Genomic DNA, 14629 nt, shown 5'->3' with positions numbered 1-14629 from the left:
TCTTCAAAATGTAGTCCAAATTGATAGGATTGAAACCATCTTCAATTTCTCGTTAGCTTCTTCTCATTGTACGTCTTGACTTTAACCTCATGTTGTAATGTACGAAAACAAGTTTTTGTAGTCTCATGTACTTTAATCTATTTCTTGTTTTTGTATGAATGAGGCTAAAGGGGCTCCAATTACGCTCACAGTTCGAAGCTGATGTGGTCTGGCTAAGAACTCTAATTGCTATTCTTTGGAGCTCAAGGGCACACAAGCCATAATGAATCCACCATTCGGTTGCATGAATAATTAAAAGGAGTTTTATGTCAATATAGCGTATATTTTAAAAGTTAAATTTGAACATAAAGAGAGAAAATAGAGTCATTCATCAATTATTTAGCTATATAGCTTATATTTACCAGGATTTGTTTGTTTCACTGCCCTTTGAGCCAACGGAGTTCCAAAAGTCTCCTGCCTATCTCGATATAGCAACAACTAAAAAATGATGATTGTGAAATATAATTAATTAATTAAATGTATTAATAATTATTCTAAAAAGTATTACAAAATACTAGAAGAATTCATTATTCAATTTAATGGAACCAATACTTACTTGATTAATAGCCCGAATTTGAGTATCTATTTCAAGTACCAACTTGGTTATCACTTTTTTAACTCCATCCATGACTTCTCTAGCAACTTCAGGGGAGGGTGGGGCACCATAAAGAAATTTTGGGTTCAAAAAATATCCTACAATTAAATTTAGAAACATATGAATCAATAGTTTTTTAATACAACCATGCATAATTTAAAAGTTAAAATAATAAGAAATTGTATTTGATTTACACTTACCGACAGCGTGCAAATCTTGGTGCAATTGAAAACTCCACTTGTTGTCAATAATTTTCCAATAGTCTTTGTAGAACCGGCAATCTTTTTGAATGGCCAACTTCGCCCTATCAAATCAATTGCCTCGTATATGAAACCCATAGTTGGTTTTTCATCATCATCAACCAATTTAAGAACTTTCACTAAGGGTTCTTGCACTTTATTTATATCGGAGGTCTTTTGCCAAAATTCTTTGCCTAAGATAATCTTCTTCGAATCATATGTTGGGCCTGATTTTGCCATCCCAAATCTTGAGTTTTTTCAAGCATTAAATGTAAACATTTTCCTTAATGCTTGTTTTTGTCTGACAATAGTCTCCAAAGCAATGAAGTTAGTGGCAAACCGAGTGATGGCAGGGCGAAGTAACTCTCTATTATTCTTGAATTTCTTCATGAAATTCACCGTCCATGTGTGGTTATAAATAAAGGAGGTTATTGCTCTTGCATCTTTTAAGACCTTCTTCACGTTACTTTTCTTATCAATATCTTCAAGAATAAAGTCTATGCAATGAGTTGCACATGCTATCCAATAGAGATTGAGCTTCTTCTGCATTAATAATTTTTCTCCTGCCTTCATTGCAGCTTTATTATCAGTCACTACTTAGAAAACATTCTCCTCTCCAATTTCTTCAACCACCTCATCCATTAATCTGAAATGAAATTATAGATTCAATAGAGATTGAGCTTCTTCTGCATTAATAATTTTTCTCCTGCCTTCATTGCAGCTTTATTATTAGTCACTACTTAGAAAACATTCTCCTCTCCAATTTCTTCAACCACCTCATCCATTAATCTGAAATGAAATTATAGATTCAATAATTACTACTATTTAATTAAAGACATATAAGTTCATAATACTATTTGCATATACAAATAAAATTAGAAAATTACCTGAAATAATATTCAGCTTTTCTGCTTGGCACATCAGAGGCATCAACTGATTTATGAAACACGGTACCTCTATCGCAATAAACTAAAAAGTTTATAATGTGTTTTCTAGTTAGTCGTGATCAACCATCACACATAAGGGTTACACTTCTCTCCTTCTAAATTCCAGCAAAAGAAGTTATATAATTTTTCATTTCTTAATACTCTTGCTCCAAATAAATTTCTAGTACCTCATAGGGTGATGGACCCTTCACCCCCTTTCCAACCTCTGTAACAATTTCAAGCATGGGCTGCATAAATGGAGAGTCAGCTACATTCGTTGGAATCCAATTATAAATGAGGAATTTTCCAACTACTTTTCCTAATTTACTTCTTAAACCTTTTAGTAACTTAGTGTTGATTTTGGTTGTTTTGCACTCATGCTTCTTTCTAAAATAGGATCCATTGCCTTTAGTCTAGTTTCAGGGGCATCAAGATTGATTCATTGTTGTCCACAACCTTTGGTTTCTTGACCACTATAAGTTCGAGCTCCTGTTTTACTGAAACCACTGGTAGCACCATTGCTAGAGCCACCTCCCTCTTCATAAATATTACCCCCTCTAGTTGTTCTTGCTCAAAATCTTTGTCTCTCTTCCCATTGTTGCTGTGATTGTATGCTTTCTTGTTGAGAAAATCTCATACTTTCTTCTTCCAAATCTTCTTCATCACTCAAATTCTCAAAATCTCTTCTAATTTGGGCTTCTTCTTCTTCTTACCCCTTTTGTTTATTTCTTTTCTTCTCAGTATACTGTTGTAGATGTTTCATCATTTGTTCTTACTTGTGTGGTCACATTAGAGCATCAAACTACTTGACCCTTTTTATGTGCCAAGTGTTGTTTCAAGCGTGTAATGCCTCCTTTAATTATCTTCCCACATAACTTACAAATAATAAAATGTCTATTACCGTCCACCGCAGTACCAAAATGTCATCCAATATCCTCTCTAGGTAAGTTCTCATTTCCTCTATCACGTGACATATTGATAAACTTGATTTGATGATCTCTACACAAAACATAGAGAAAATACAAAATTACAACCTTTCTAAAAAAAATGACAGGTATAATATAATTAGTACTTTTGTAAATATTAAATAGTAAGTACTAAATAGTCCTTCTAATTTTAAATACTTATTACATAAAAATAAAATATAATATTTGATTAAAAATAATAAGTAATGTTTATTTAAAATATTTAAATAAACAAAATTATAAAATATTAGATATTTTATTTATTAGTAAAATAAGAGTGTTTATGCATATATTTAATGGATGTGTTCTCTTGTTGAAAGGATTTCAATAAATACATATCTTTAAAGTGTGTAAATAATTACAGAAAAATATATTCCTTTATCTTTAAAAAGATATTTTCACTATTTTTTATAACTTTTTTTTTTTTTCATTTATAACTATAAGAAATTAACATTGTAATTTTAAAGGTGTAAAAGACTTTTGCTCTACTTTCATATACATCACTAATAGAGATCCATACAATACAAATTGACTATTTAACTTTTTAAGCATTTTCTCAGCATATGGATTAAAATAAATTTTTTCTACAAATTTTAGTAGTAAAAATCAGAATAATTAATGTATTAACTATTAGGTTAAAATTTTGTTTATTAAGTTATCAATTTTTACTTTATTTGATAACTAAAAACAAAAAATAGATCATGTAAAGATTTATTTTACCTAATTTTAAATTTAAGGTCAAAATGATGTTTTAAAACTTAAAAAATATTAAGAAAAAATAAATATGTGATGGAACTAGATTTTCATAATTACTTTTCAAAAAAAAAAAAACAATTAAAATATTCATAAATTAAGAAAATTTTATTTTACATTTGATTATTATTGATTTCTAATTTTTTACTCTTATTAAATTATTATTTTTTTAATTCAATTTAACATACATAATTTACAACAAAATATAATTTTTTTAAAAGAAAAACATAATGAAAAGTTTAAGTGGCATTGGGTGTAGACTGATTGACTCTAAAGCTTATCTCATACGCTAGCTGGAGAGTGGAGGAGAAGTCGAGTCTTGAGTCTTGAGAGCGCAGCGGAGAGTCTAGACCGAGAGAGGACTCAGAGAGGCCTCGAAGGAATTGAAGCACGAATGGCCGATGACTCCAAGATCCGAAGCCAAAATCAAAGGGTTGGCCGGTGGCGAGTGGTGACGACTGGCGGAAGGAGCTACTGAAGGGCTATCGGCGACTCACAGAGGTGGCGGAGCTGCTGCAAAGCTGTTGCCGGTGACTCGCCAAGTTGTTGCAAGTCTGCAACTCCTACAAGGCTGTGAAGATGAGTAAATTTGTTCGCTCTCAAGCTTCAAAGAAATGAAGCCTTCTTTTTTAGCTTGGGCCAACAAAAGTTCAAGTTAAGTTTTTTATTTTGCTATTTGAATGTTAGATTGAATGGCAGAGGGTGGTTGGGAGAGGGGGAAAGCAGTGGAAAGCTTGCTTTATAGATTTAGAATACTGGCAAGTTGTCGGCCATCTAACTGTCCGTAACAGACCATTACGAAGTGTAACGTTGGGTAACGGCCGTTATGGACCGTTACAGCTGTGAATTTTTTCCGCTCCGCAATATCAGCCTGTATCGGTTTTGGAGCCTTCGATTTCCGTTACGTCACCGCCATTACGCTGCGTAACAGCCATTATTTAAAACATGGTTTTCCCCCCTTTCTCATCCTTTTGAACCAAAGGGGGTTTTTCAGTGCCCCAAAATTTGTTCCATTGATGAGGAAACCAGTTTTCATTCTTCTATAGGAAAATGGAGATCCTTTGGGCTTCCTATTTTCAATGATTTTTGAGGAGGTCAACCTTCTCATTTTGCAGGTCCCTTTCTAGGATCACTGTGTTCCAACTGCCACTGAGCATGAAGGTGCAGGAAGAGAGGGCGAGGAGGGCGAGAGAGCAAGTGCATTTGAGAGTTTTCAAATTTGTGGAAATATCAAAAATTGTTATGGTCTCCAATTCAAAATACAAAGCTAATTTTGATAGGCACCAATCCAACTATTACAAATATTAGGAAACAATTTTCAAAGGAATTAAAAATGGCTTTTATGGGAACAAAGGACATTATTTTCATCAAAAATATTTTTTTTAAAAAATTTGCATGAACCAAGCAAACTTAGCCATGTAGTCACCCTAAAAGGATAAGGAAGTATCACTGCCAATGGCAACTTTCCATAGCCGACCACCACCCATAGTGGGTCTTGTGCAACCACCATAGTGATCATCAGGTTCGTTCCCTGCAGTGGCCAGAAAAGGCCCCAACCTGTGAGCATCCTAAAAATAAATAGTGCTTAAACTCTTCTATTCATAGATTGTGTTTGGGATCATGGATTTCAGGCTTTATATTTGGGTTTTTTGTGAATTTCTGTAGAAGTCAGTACAATTTCATACTGCATTTTCTCTAAATCCACACAAATCCAAATCCAAGGTCCAAAGTCTAAACCCTAGGTTCCCAAACACCTGGATACTATTTTTTTTCATTCCCACAATATAGGACTTATTTAAAACACTTCTAAATCAAGTACTAGTTATACAGACATTAAAACAATGATTTTATGTTGGTTTCATGTCCAAAATATTTGAGACCATCAGCCTTGTCATAAGAGAAGATCATAGGTCATGCATAAGCACAAAAAAACTAGTTGCTTTCAGTGGATCAATCATGCATGAATTCTCCATGCATGATTGCTTTGTTGTTATTTTGTGAAGAAAACAAACAAGAACATAAAAATAAGTTTGAACTGTTTAACTGTTCACGTGTGGTGCAGACCCACTGATTGCACTTTTACCATGGCCAAAGATGAGCAAGGCTTTCTGTGTTATCATCTGCTTGGAAGCCCACATTGCCAACCTTCTGCCTAAATTCATGAAATTTTAAGAAGTTCCATATTATTCTTTCCTTTTCATTAAACAACTATAAGTTGACTCATAGCGTTGGTCTCATATAAGGCTTATGTGCATTTTTGGTACATTGTTATTATAATTGATTTGAGTTTAAATTTTTTGGACTCCAGAGAGTGAGGTTCGGAAACATGTGATGATCATGTGCATTTTACGTATTGTTATTACAATTTTGTTTCAAAATTTTGTGGAGACTGAGGTAGGTAGTTATATATGGGAGGAATGATTGGTTACTAAGAGAATGGGTCTTTGTATAAGGAGGATTGATTACTAAGAGAATATGGATCTTCGTATTGGGAGGTGGTCCAATTATGATTTTCTTAACTGCTCATCAATGTTAATATGCTACACTAAATGAAGGCATAAATAAAATGTATTTTGTTGATCTTGGATCTGAGGAGGGTTGATTGCTCAGAGAATAGATCTTGGTATAAGGAAATGGTCCAAGTTTGATTTCATTAACTGCTGGTCAATGTTAATATATTACACTAATTGAATGCATAAATAAAATGTATTTTGTTGACAGATCACCCAGAAAAAGCTTCCTCAATTCTATTTCAAAAATAATATAAATTTCATTGTATTAAAGTTGGGGGAAGTAAATTTTGAAGGCTTACAAAAGTATGTCTGCAAAATTTTCATAATTTCTTTTGAATACACCCAAACATAGAAGTTCTTTCGTCTTTCTGTACTGAAGCTCAAAGCCATCACTGCATTTAACATTGAGTTGCGTGATGAATTCATAACTGATAATCATCTTTGAAATTTGTTTTTACTCAAAATTTTATTTGTTTCTCTAACCTTGAATGGCTCTACTGGCTTCCCTCATTTGTGGCTGTTAATGTAAATTTTTTTATCTGGACCACTTAGAATTTGCAGGACATCCACTTTTGTTGCCAGCTTGTCATGCTTTGTGAACTAAAAAATGTGAAGAGGTCTTAGTCTGTGTTTATGCTTAATGCTTTGTAATGTTGATCGTTTTCTTTCATGAAGCTCCGTATTGTATGTTGTTTGTATAAATAATATTATATTGTTTTAGTCTGTTAGTATGCTTCTTTCCTTTGCAGTTGCTCCAAAGAGTGTTTCATGCATTTCGAGGAAATATGGTGTGTTTTGGCACTATTTTGTCCCAAAAAAAGAGCCGAATGTATCACATTATGATAGCAAATTGGGTAACAGGAATAAATTCAGAAATACTGTTGTCAGATCTGAACTTGCTGAATCTGGATCACCAAGTGTTGCCTATCCAGTATCAGGTTGTCTCAAAAGCATTCTAGTATTCTTTTTTCTTTTTTTCTTTTTTATCTTCAGCCATAATTATATTCCTTTTTATATGCATTTTCTGAAATGCAGAACTTCAACTGGATCCAAAAATTAGAGGAATTTGCTTTTATGCCGTCACTGCTCTCGCAGCAATTTTTCTAATTCTACCAATGATTGTACTGCATCCTTTTGTGCTCTTGTTGGATCGACACCGCAGAAAATTTCATCACCTTATTGCTAAAATTTGGGCAACTTTAACCATTACTCCATTCCTTAATGTCAAATATGAGGGATTGGATAATCTGCCTGCACCAGATGCACCTGCTGTGTATGTTTCCAACCACCAGAGTTTTTTAGACATATACACTCTTCTCACTCTTGGGAGAAGCTTTAAGTTCATCAGCAAGAGAGCAATTTTCCTCTTTCCTATTGTTGGTTGGGCCATGTTTCTGCTCGGTATTATTCCTTTGAAGCGAATGGACAACAGAAGTCAGTTGGTATTCTATTTCTTTTTGTGTACATAATTGTGTGTTTGTTCAGTTTGTCTGAAATGCATACTGGTATTACAGAACTGTTTCAAAATAATGTCATTTACTTCCTTTTATTAACGAGTGATTCATACTCTCAAACTAAATGAAAATTCTGTTGGCTTTATGCACATAGGACTGTCTAAAACGTTGCATTGATCTCGTCAAGAAGGGTGCATCTGTCTTTTTCTTCCCAGAGGGGACTCGAAGTAAAGATGGAAAATTAGCTGCTTTCAAGGTGAGGACTCGGTTATGATGCCTATTGTAACATTGGTGTCTGGTGATAACGTATAGGCTTCAAAGAAACCAAATGCTGTTTTTGGTTGATGAGAACCATGGACAAAAGAGTAAAATTCGGTTCACCCTTTCAACAATCAAATTTCATATGTAGCATAGGTGTGTGTTTTTCTTCTCAGTGGGAACTTGGAGTAAAGATGGGAAATTAGGTGCTTTTGAGGTGAGCGTCCATTTTGATGTTTATTGTAACTGTTAAAGTTTGATAGACATTGTTGGCCTACAACAGAACAGCTTAAGCTTTTAGGTTAAATGATAATCTAGCATGGTATCGAAGCTTGTTACCAGGAGGTCCTAAGTTCTAGTCTTGTTGCCTGCGTTTATTGCATAGTATGTTGAAAATAATTGTGTTCACTGTAATGGCGCTATTTATTTTGTGTTTCTCCCCCCATGTGCTGTTGCGCTACATGTGCGAGAGAGTATTAAAGCTTGATATGAATTGTTAGCCCACAAGCCACAACCTGACAGCTTAAGCTTTTAAGTAAAGTGGTAATCTAACAGTAGCATTGGTGTCAACTAATTTGTTTTAGGTATCAAAGAGTGAAGAGTGAAGAAATGAAGCGCTGTTTTTAGTTGTTTAGAGCCTTAGAGCCATGGGCAAACGAGTAATAAGTTTGGTCTCCATCCTTTCAACAATTGAATTTAGAATATACCAAAATCACAACTGATAATTGGTGGTCGACATGCTATTGTACTTTTTATATATATACTCTAGGGATGCTTCACCTGTTCTCTCTGGATAGGAGATCAAGGCCCATAAATAGGATCATTCAGTTAGACTTCGTGTAAATTTTGTAAGGTATGACTAGGTTGAAATGATATATTCATATACCAGCACTAAAATAATAACCTTCTTTTGGCAAAAAAATGTATTGGATTTCCCAATCAGATTGCGATAGTCTAACTTCTTGTTAATATGTAGAGAGGTGCATTCAGTATTGCTGCCAAAACCAGAGCTCCAGTTATACCAATTACTCTCATGGGAACTGGAAAAATCATGCCTGCGGGAATGGAGGCTATATTAAATCGAGGAGCTGTGAAAGTTGTTATTCACAAGCCTATAGAAGGAACTGATGCAGACGTACTTTGCAATGAAGCTAGAAGCACGATTGCTGAGGTGCTTAGCAACCGAGGCAAATGAATTGCCATAGATGCTGTCTGATGTTCACAGCCCATTGTACCCCTTTGTGTGGATGGAAGAAATATTATCTTAAAGGTTAAAATTCATTAGCCTGTTTCTTTCAGCCTACATTTACTTTACTGTTTCACCTATGCAACAATAATGCTGTCTTCGCCTGTTATTTTAAAGTTTAGAATTCGTCAACATGTTTCCTTTAACCTACTTTGGGTGAGTTTTTCATCAACGCAGCAGTAATTCTGCAGGAGCTTATGAAAATAATCTTAGTTCTTTTAGAAGATTGCGATTAAGTGCTTTGCTCGTCATTATTCGCCTTGTCACTTTTTTAAGCCTTAAGCTATGTAGCAGATACAAGGAACCAGCCTTTTTAACCTCTTCAAATAAAGTAATACCTTATTGACACCCTATGCAGTATATTTAGATATACCATGCTGTTTTAGCACTTGCACCAAACATGGTGGCATAACTGCTTAAAGGTTGCATGGCTTTAACTACTGGATCAATAAAATCTCTATCCTCCCACCTTGTGCATTCTTCCTACCAAGCTTCACCTTGTACTTGGGCTCATGCTGAAGTAGGTTGAAACAGTTGGCAAATCAGGAAAAAGGGGATTGAAAAGATAAAAACTCTCTGTGGATCATAGTTGTCAATTCTAGATCTGAAATCCCAATTTCAAGAATCAAGAATCTAAATTTAAATTGAATCATAAGATTTTGTACAAAATTTGAAAAATCAATTTGAAATGACATGCATACATGTACAAAAAAAAAAAAAAAAAGAAATACATTGAAATTTCAACAAATATGGATCGTCCATGTTAATAATTGGAATGGTGCTTGCCTTTGAAGCAAGTTTTGTAGGTCTAATAGTAACATTGGTGTCCACTAATTAGTTTTAGATATCAAAGAGTGGAGAGTAAAGAAATGAAGAGCTGTTTTTAGTTGCTGAGAGCCATGCGTATATTAATACAAAAGGAAACAGATATACCATGATCTAATCATTCCTCCTCTATCAAGTATGAAGTTGAGGTAGATTCTGTGACTTTATAACAGGTGTTATGTGACTCTATTAAGAGTTCAATATACACTTAAAGTAAGCTGAGGACCCACGAAAAATTTTAAAAAATTACATTTCATGTTTATAGTACATGTTTAATAATAAAAATTTCACTGTATATGCTTTCTTTAAAAAAATAAGGATTTGAATCAAGAAAAATTTTACGAAAAATTGAAGTTTTATGTTTTTTTAAAGGAAATGAATGAGCGATCAAATTTGAACTTTTTATGGTGTTTAATTAAAAAGTAGTCATTTTTTAAAGCATGGGCTCGCTCTAGCAACTAAACCAAGAGAAATTAAATTCTTTTTTTTTAAAAAAAAAAAGCTGACTAAAATATAAAAAATAATGAAAATCAGATCTATAATTAGAGAGTATGGAGAGGGTAATGTGCAAACCAAAAGCTCACCCACCTATTCGACTTGAGTTTTCTTGTCATGGCTGGTTTCCTTCTCTAACCAAGAAAGGTGCAGAGAATGGGAGTGGCCAACAGACTTCATTCTTCTCTCTAGGAGGACAGCTGATGTGAATAGCAGATAGAAGGTCACCATGAAAAAAAGAAAAAGTTCAAAATCTTTTAAGTTGGGTTTTTGAGGAGCTGCATCCAAATCCTAAAATTCATATGATTTGATTCGATTCACCTCCATTCGATGCCTTCTACTATTCTCGCATAGAATTCAAGCAGATTTACGCCTGTCTCGATATAAATTGTACATTCAAATTGAGAATACTACCATTCTAATAACTATGCTCTGTACAGCAAAACCTCCACCAAAAGTTTTCCATCTTCCTAACAAAAAATTGATCTTCCCTAAAAGCTCATCCCTGAAGTGATGGTGTTCACGTAATGCCCATTTGCTCATGCCACTGTCCTGATCGTGGGCAAATGCTGATGGTCAAATCGGGCTATGGTGGACAGTTTTTCTTTCTACTGGTCTGTTTTTTCATGCACTCCTTTCATGTCTTTGTCACAATCACGCACCTTTCTACCCAATTTCTTCATTCCCTTTTTGATTTGCTTGGTTTTCCTCACGTTGCTTCCTTTTATTTCCCTGGCCCTGGCAGTAGCCAAAGGTGGGAGTGGGAGTGTGGGAGTGGGTGAGAGGAGCATTTTATTGTGCTTTCTTTGAACTAATTAAACTAGAGAAAATTTGGAGGAACACACACAAGCCTCCCGCGAACTCTTTTCTTTTGAATATACAAATTTCTGTTGAAAAGATGGTGACATTTCTGGTCATACATCATTCTGAACTGAGATGGTGCGTCGCCAATTGTCATCCAGGCCCAAATGGTTGTGGGAAACAGGTTTTATTTTTTATTTTAATTTTCTAATGAATTATTTTTTAAAATAAAATGAAATAAATAAAATTAGCTTGCTTGTGAATTTTATAATATTTGTATAAAATAAATAAACAATAATTAGTTTCGCACTATTTTCTTGTGAACATAGTTTTATATTATATTTTTAGTCTTTTAAATAATAACAAGAATGTCACTTGTTTTTCTTTTTTTTTATTTTAAAAATTTATATAAAAATGTTGAAAGACATCTTTTTATTATTTTCTAGATTTTTGACTTCTTACTTCGAGTGTATAGGAGCATGAATTCGGTTTTTGGACTTGCATAAAACAAAAACAAAAACAAAGTTATCATTTTTGTAATTACTTTGAAACCTATAAATAAAAAATGAAATTTGGTTTACACAATTAAACAAACCCTTTAGTTTCTAATTTTTTTTATACAATTATTGAAAAACTAAAATAACTAAAACAAACCCTTGATGTATTTGCAATGGCTCAAATTGAGTACAAGCCCTAGTAAACAGCTCGTGCATTTTTTTTTATTTTTTTTTCCCATGCCAGTAATTGAACAAGGTGAAAGGGGAGAAGGTGAAGCCTTTAGTTGTTGCATATAACAATTTGTAGAAGAAGACAATACCATTTTGAGAAAAATGATCATATTGGAATTATAATTTTTTTTTCGCCACCATGGAAGAGCATAAGAAAAAATGAAAAAAAAAAAAAATTGATAAAAGAGTGCCAAATTTCTCATAGCCATTTGTCAACCATCTATTGGGTAACTGCCCTAATGGTTGTCCCAAAATCGGCATGGCGGCAGTCGCCTCAATATTGGACTCTTTCAGATGGGATATTTAATATTCTGAAATGGTAATGGAATAAAAACGCAACATCTAAAAATATAAAAATTAATTTCATTTCATTCTATTCTTTTTTGCGCACCAAAACTAACTCCGACCCAATGGGAGGGTCTTTAAGTAGAGTATTCACTGATTGAGCATCCCGATCTATCGCTAAAGAGTGAAGGAAGTTGATTGTTGGAGATTAGGGCTGCTCGAGCCAAACGTCTGATTGCATTTCAGAATGGGTCTGTGGATGTGACGAAACATGTTTAATTGTTTGCAAATGATGGTCCTTTAACGCAATTCCGATTGCAATTTCTCTAGTCAATTTAAGTTCTTCAAATTTATATTTTTGGAAGAAATGCTGCTGCACTTGCATCATATGGTTCACATTCAGGGTGGAGACGCTTGAGCAATTGGCTGTGTAATGGTGGGTCGGGGGCCTTTGCCTAGCAGAATCTTGTTATATCTACCACTCTTCTGAATTAATTGTGATCGATAAAGCAAGAACTATAGTTAAAGTGCAGAACTCATTTTGGGTATTCACAGCTCTCCTTCTGGTTGAGGAGATTAAGCTGCCACTTCAAATACCCAAAAGCTAGACCATTCCATTCCTCGATTTTGAAAATATTGACAGCCTCAAAGCTGATCTCACTGCCCCGGTGTTCATCCCTAGAAAATTCTTTTCGAATAATAAGATATGATCTATGAACTTAACAACAATCTAAGCATATATATATATATATATGAGGCTTACACGCCAAGGCCCACAATTTAGAAATATCCTTACTACACCTACCACAATAGCAACTCCTCCAAATTGATCAGAAGTATCTAAAAACAAATTAGATGATTAAGTAAATAAGTGAAGGTCCAGACAAGAAAGTTAACATAATCCCACCAAACTAGCAGATCTACCAACCCTTATTTTGCTTCTTCCAGAATCATTGTAGGTCTCTTGTCTTCATCAATTGTCCACTGTTCTTACTTCATCACCAAGCATCATGCAGCACAAACCCCATTCACCACTCTTCTTCCTAACTTCAATTCAACCAGATATAACCTTATAACATGATTCATCAACAAACCAAATTCCCAACCCACTCATCTCTTCCTTCCATTTTCAAACCCAGACAAAACATGAGGCCGAAAACCCATTACGCCTTGAACCTGAAACTCCTCCTCCTCGGTATCTTCCTGGCTTTCTTCTTCCTCTTCCTTTTGAGATCAAGCTTTTCATCTTCCCAGAAAAAACTAACATCCTCCATCTCACAGACCTTTCTTCCAAAGGCACCGAATCCCACAAAATGCTCGCCTACTTGCACCAAGATACCACCCTCCTTGGCTCACGCTCTTATCCACTACTCAACCTCAACCATCACCCCACAACAAACACTCAAGGAAATCTCAGTGACCTCAAAGATACTCCAAAAGAGGTCACCGTGTAACTTTCTGGTCTTCGGCCTCGGACATGACAGCCTCATGTGGAGCATTCTCAACTATGGCGGGCGAACCATCTTCGTTGAAGAAGATGGGGCATGGATTGAGCAAATCAAACGGCGGTTTCCCACACTCGAATCATATCATGTCAAGTATGACAGCAAAGTGAACCAGGCAGAGGATCTCATGGAGGCAGGTAAGGGCCCCGAGTGCACCGCAGTTGGGGACCCTAGATACTCCATGTGCCAGCTTGCCCTCAAGGGATTGCCTAGTGAGGTCTATGACATAAAATGGGACTTGATCATGGTGGATGCACCGACTGGCTACTACGAGGAGGCACCAGGGAGGATGACCGCCATATACACAGCAGGGATGATGGCCAGGAACAGGGAGGATGGGGAGACAGATGTATTTGTGCATGATGTAAACCGGATTGTGGAGGACAAGTTCTCCAAGGCGTTTCTGTGTGATGGATATATGAGAAAACAGGAGGGAAGGCTAAGGCACTTCACAATCCCAAGCCACAGAGACGGCCTAAACAGGCCCTTCTGTCCCCCAACTCCCCTAGAATAATGACAAACACCAGGTGCATGATTATTGTCATTTTCTGGGGAATTAAGAGTATTCTTTCAGATATCAATGTTTCTAGGACAAGAAGTAGAAACAAGATGTTTGTTCTTCGTTTTTTTTTGTCAGTGGCACATGCACACAGCAAAAATAAAACCGGTAAATAGGTTAACATTTTTCATGCCATGGGTGGCCGCATGAATATACATAATCGCAAGATGTATTCCCTCATTGAATCCAATATATATGTCAGTTCTCTCAGGTTTTGTTCAAGTGGCAGCTGCTTGTGGGAATCAAGCTATTTAGAAAACTGGCTGCTCCAGCTTCCATCCATGCTGCAAAGAAATGGTCCTTATAATAAAAACACCATCTTATCATCACTAAAGCTGAATGTTAAGAAAGCTATCAGATGCCACGGAAGAATTGGCTTTTTGTGGCCTTGCATTAGCCACAGGATAAGAAATGACAAGTAACATAATTCTCAAATCCAGGAC

At 35.2% G+C, this 14629-nt stretch overlaps 2 protein-coding genes across 2 annotated transcripts in view; both read left to right on the top strand.

Annotated features, from left to right (window-relative positions):
- Positions 1-9212, top strand: part of LOC131157268 (1-acyl-sn-glycerol-3-phosphate acyltransferase BAT2, chloroplastic) — a 33872-nt gene extending 24660 nt beyond the window's left edge. The window contains exons 2-5 of the mRNA XM_058111270.1: positions 6780-6968; positions 7066-7472; positions 7639-7740; positions 8719-9212. Of these exons, the coding sequence (XP_057967253.1) occupies positions 6780-6968; positions 7066-7472; positions 7639-7740; positions 8719-8937 (917 nt within the window). The 3' untranslated portion in view covers positions 8938-9212. The remainder of the gene's footprint in view (positions 1-6779; positions 6969-7065; positions 7473-7638; positions 7741-8718) is intronic.
- A 2722-nt stretch (positions 9213-11934) lies between these two features.
- On the top strand, positions 11935-14396 carry LOC131158898 (glucuronoxylan 4-O-methyltransferase 1). The gene has a single exon (XM_058113833.1). The coding sequence runs from the start codon at positions 13200-13202 to the stop codon at positions 14139-14141; it is 942 nt and encodes a 313-aa protein (XP_057969816.1). The 5' UTR covers positions 11935-13199; the 3' UTR covers positions 14142-14396.
- Positions 14397-14629: the final 233 nt, after the last annotated feature.

Source organism: Malania oleifera, chromosome 6 (genome assembly GCF_029873635.1).
Source record: "Malania oleifera isolate guangnan ecotype guangnan chromosome 6, ASM2987363v1, whole genome shotgun sequence".
In the NCBI taxonomy this organism is placed as follows: Eukaryota; Viridiplantae; Streptophyta; class Magnoliopsida; order Santalales; family Ximeniaceae; genus Malania; species Malania oleifera.
Note: the sequence above shows the minus strand (reverse complement) of the source record. Positions and strands in the feature narration are given on the sequence as shown.

Bases quoted from the DNA above. Each gene is read 5' to 3' on its own strand.
- LOC131158898 (XM_058113833.1), top strand. From the start codon at position 13,200: ATGATTCATCAACAAACCAAATTCCCAACCCACTCATCTCTTCCTTCC.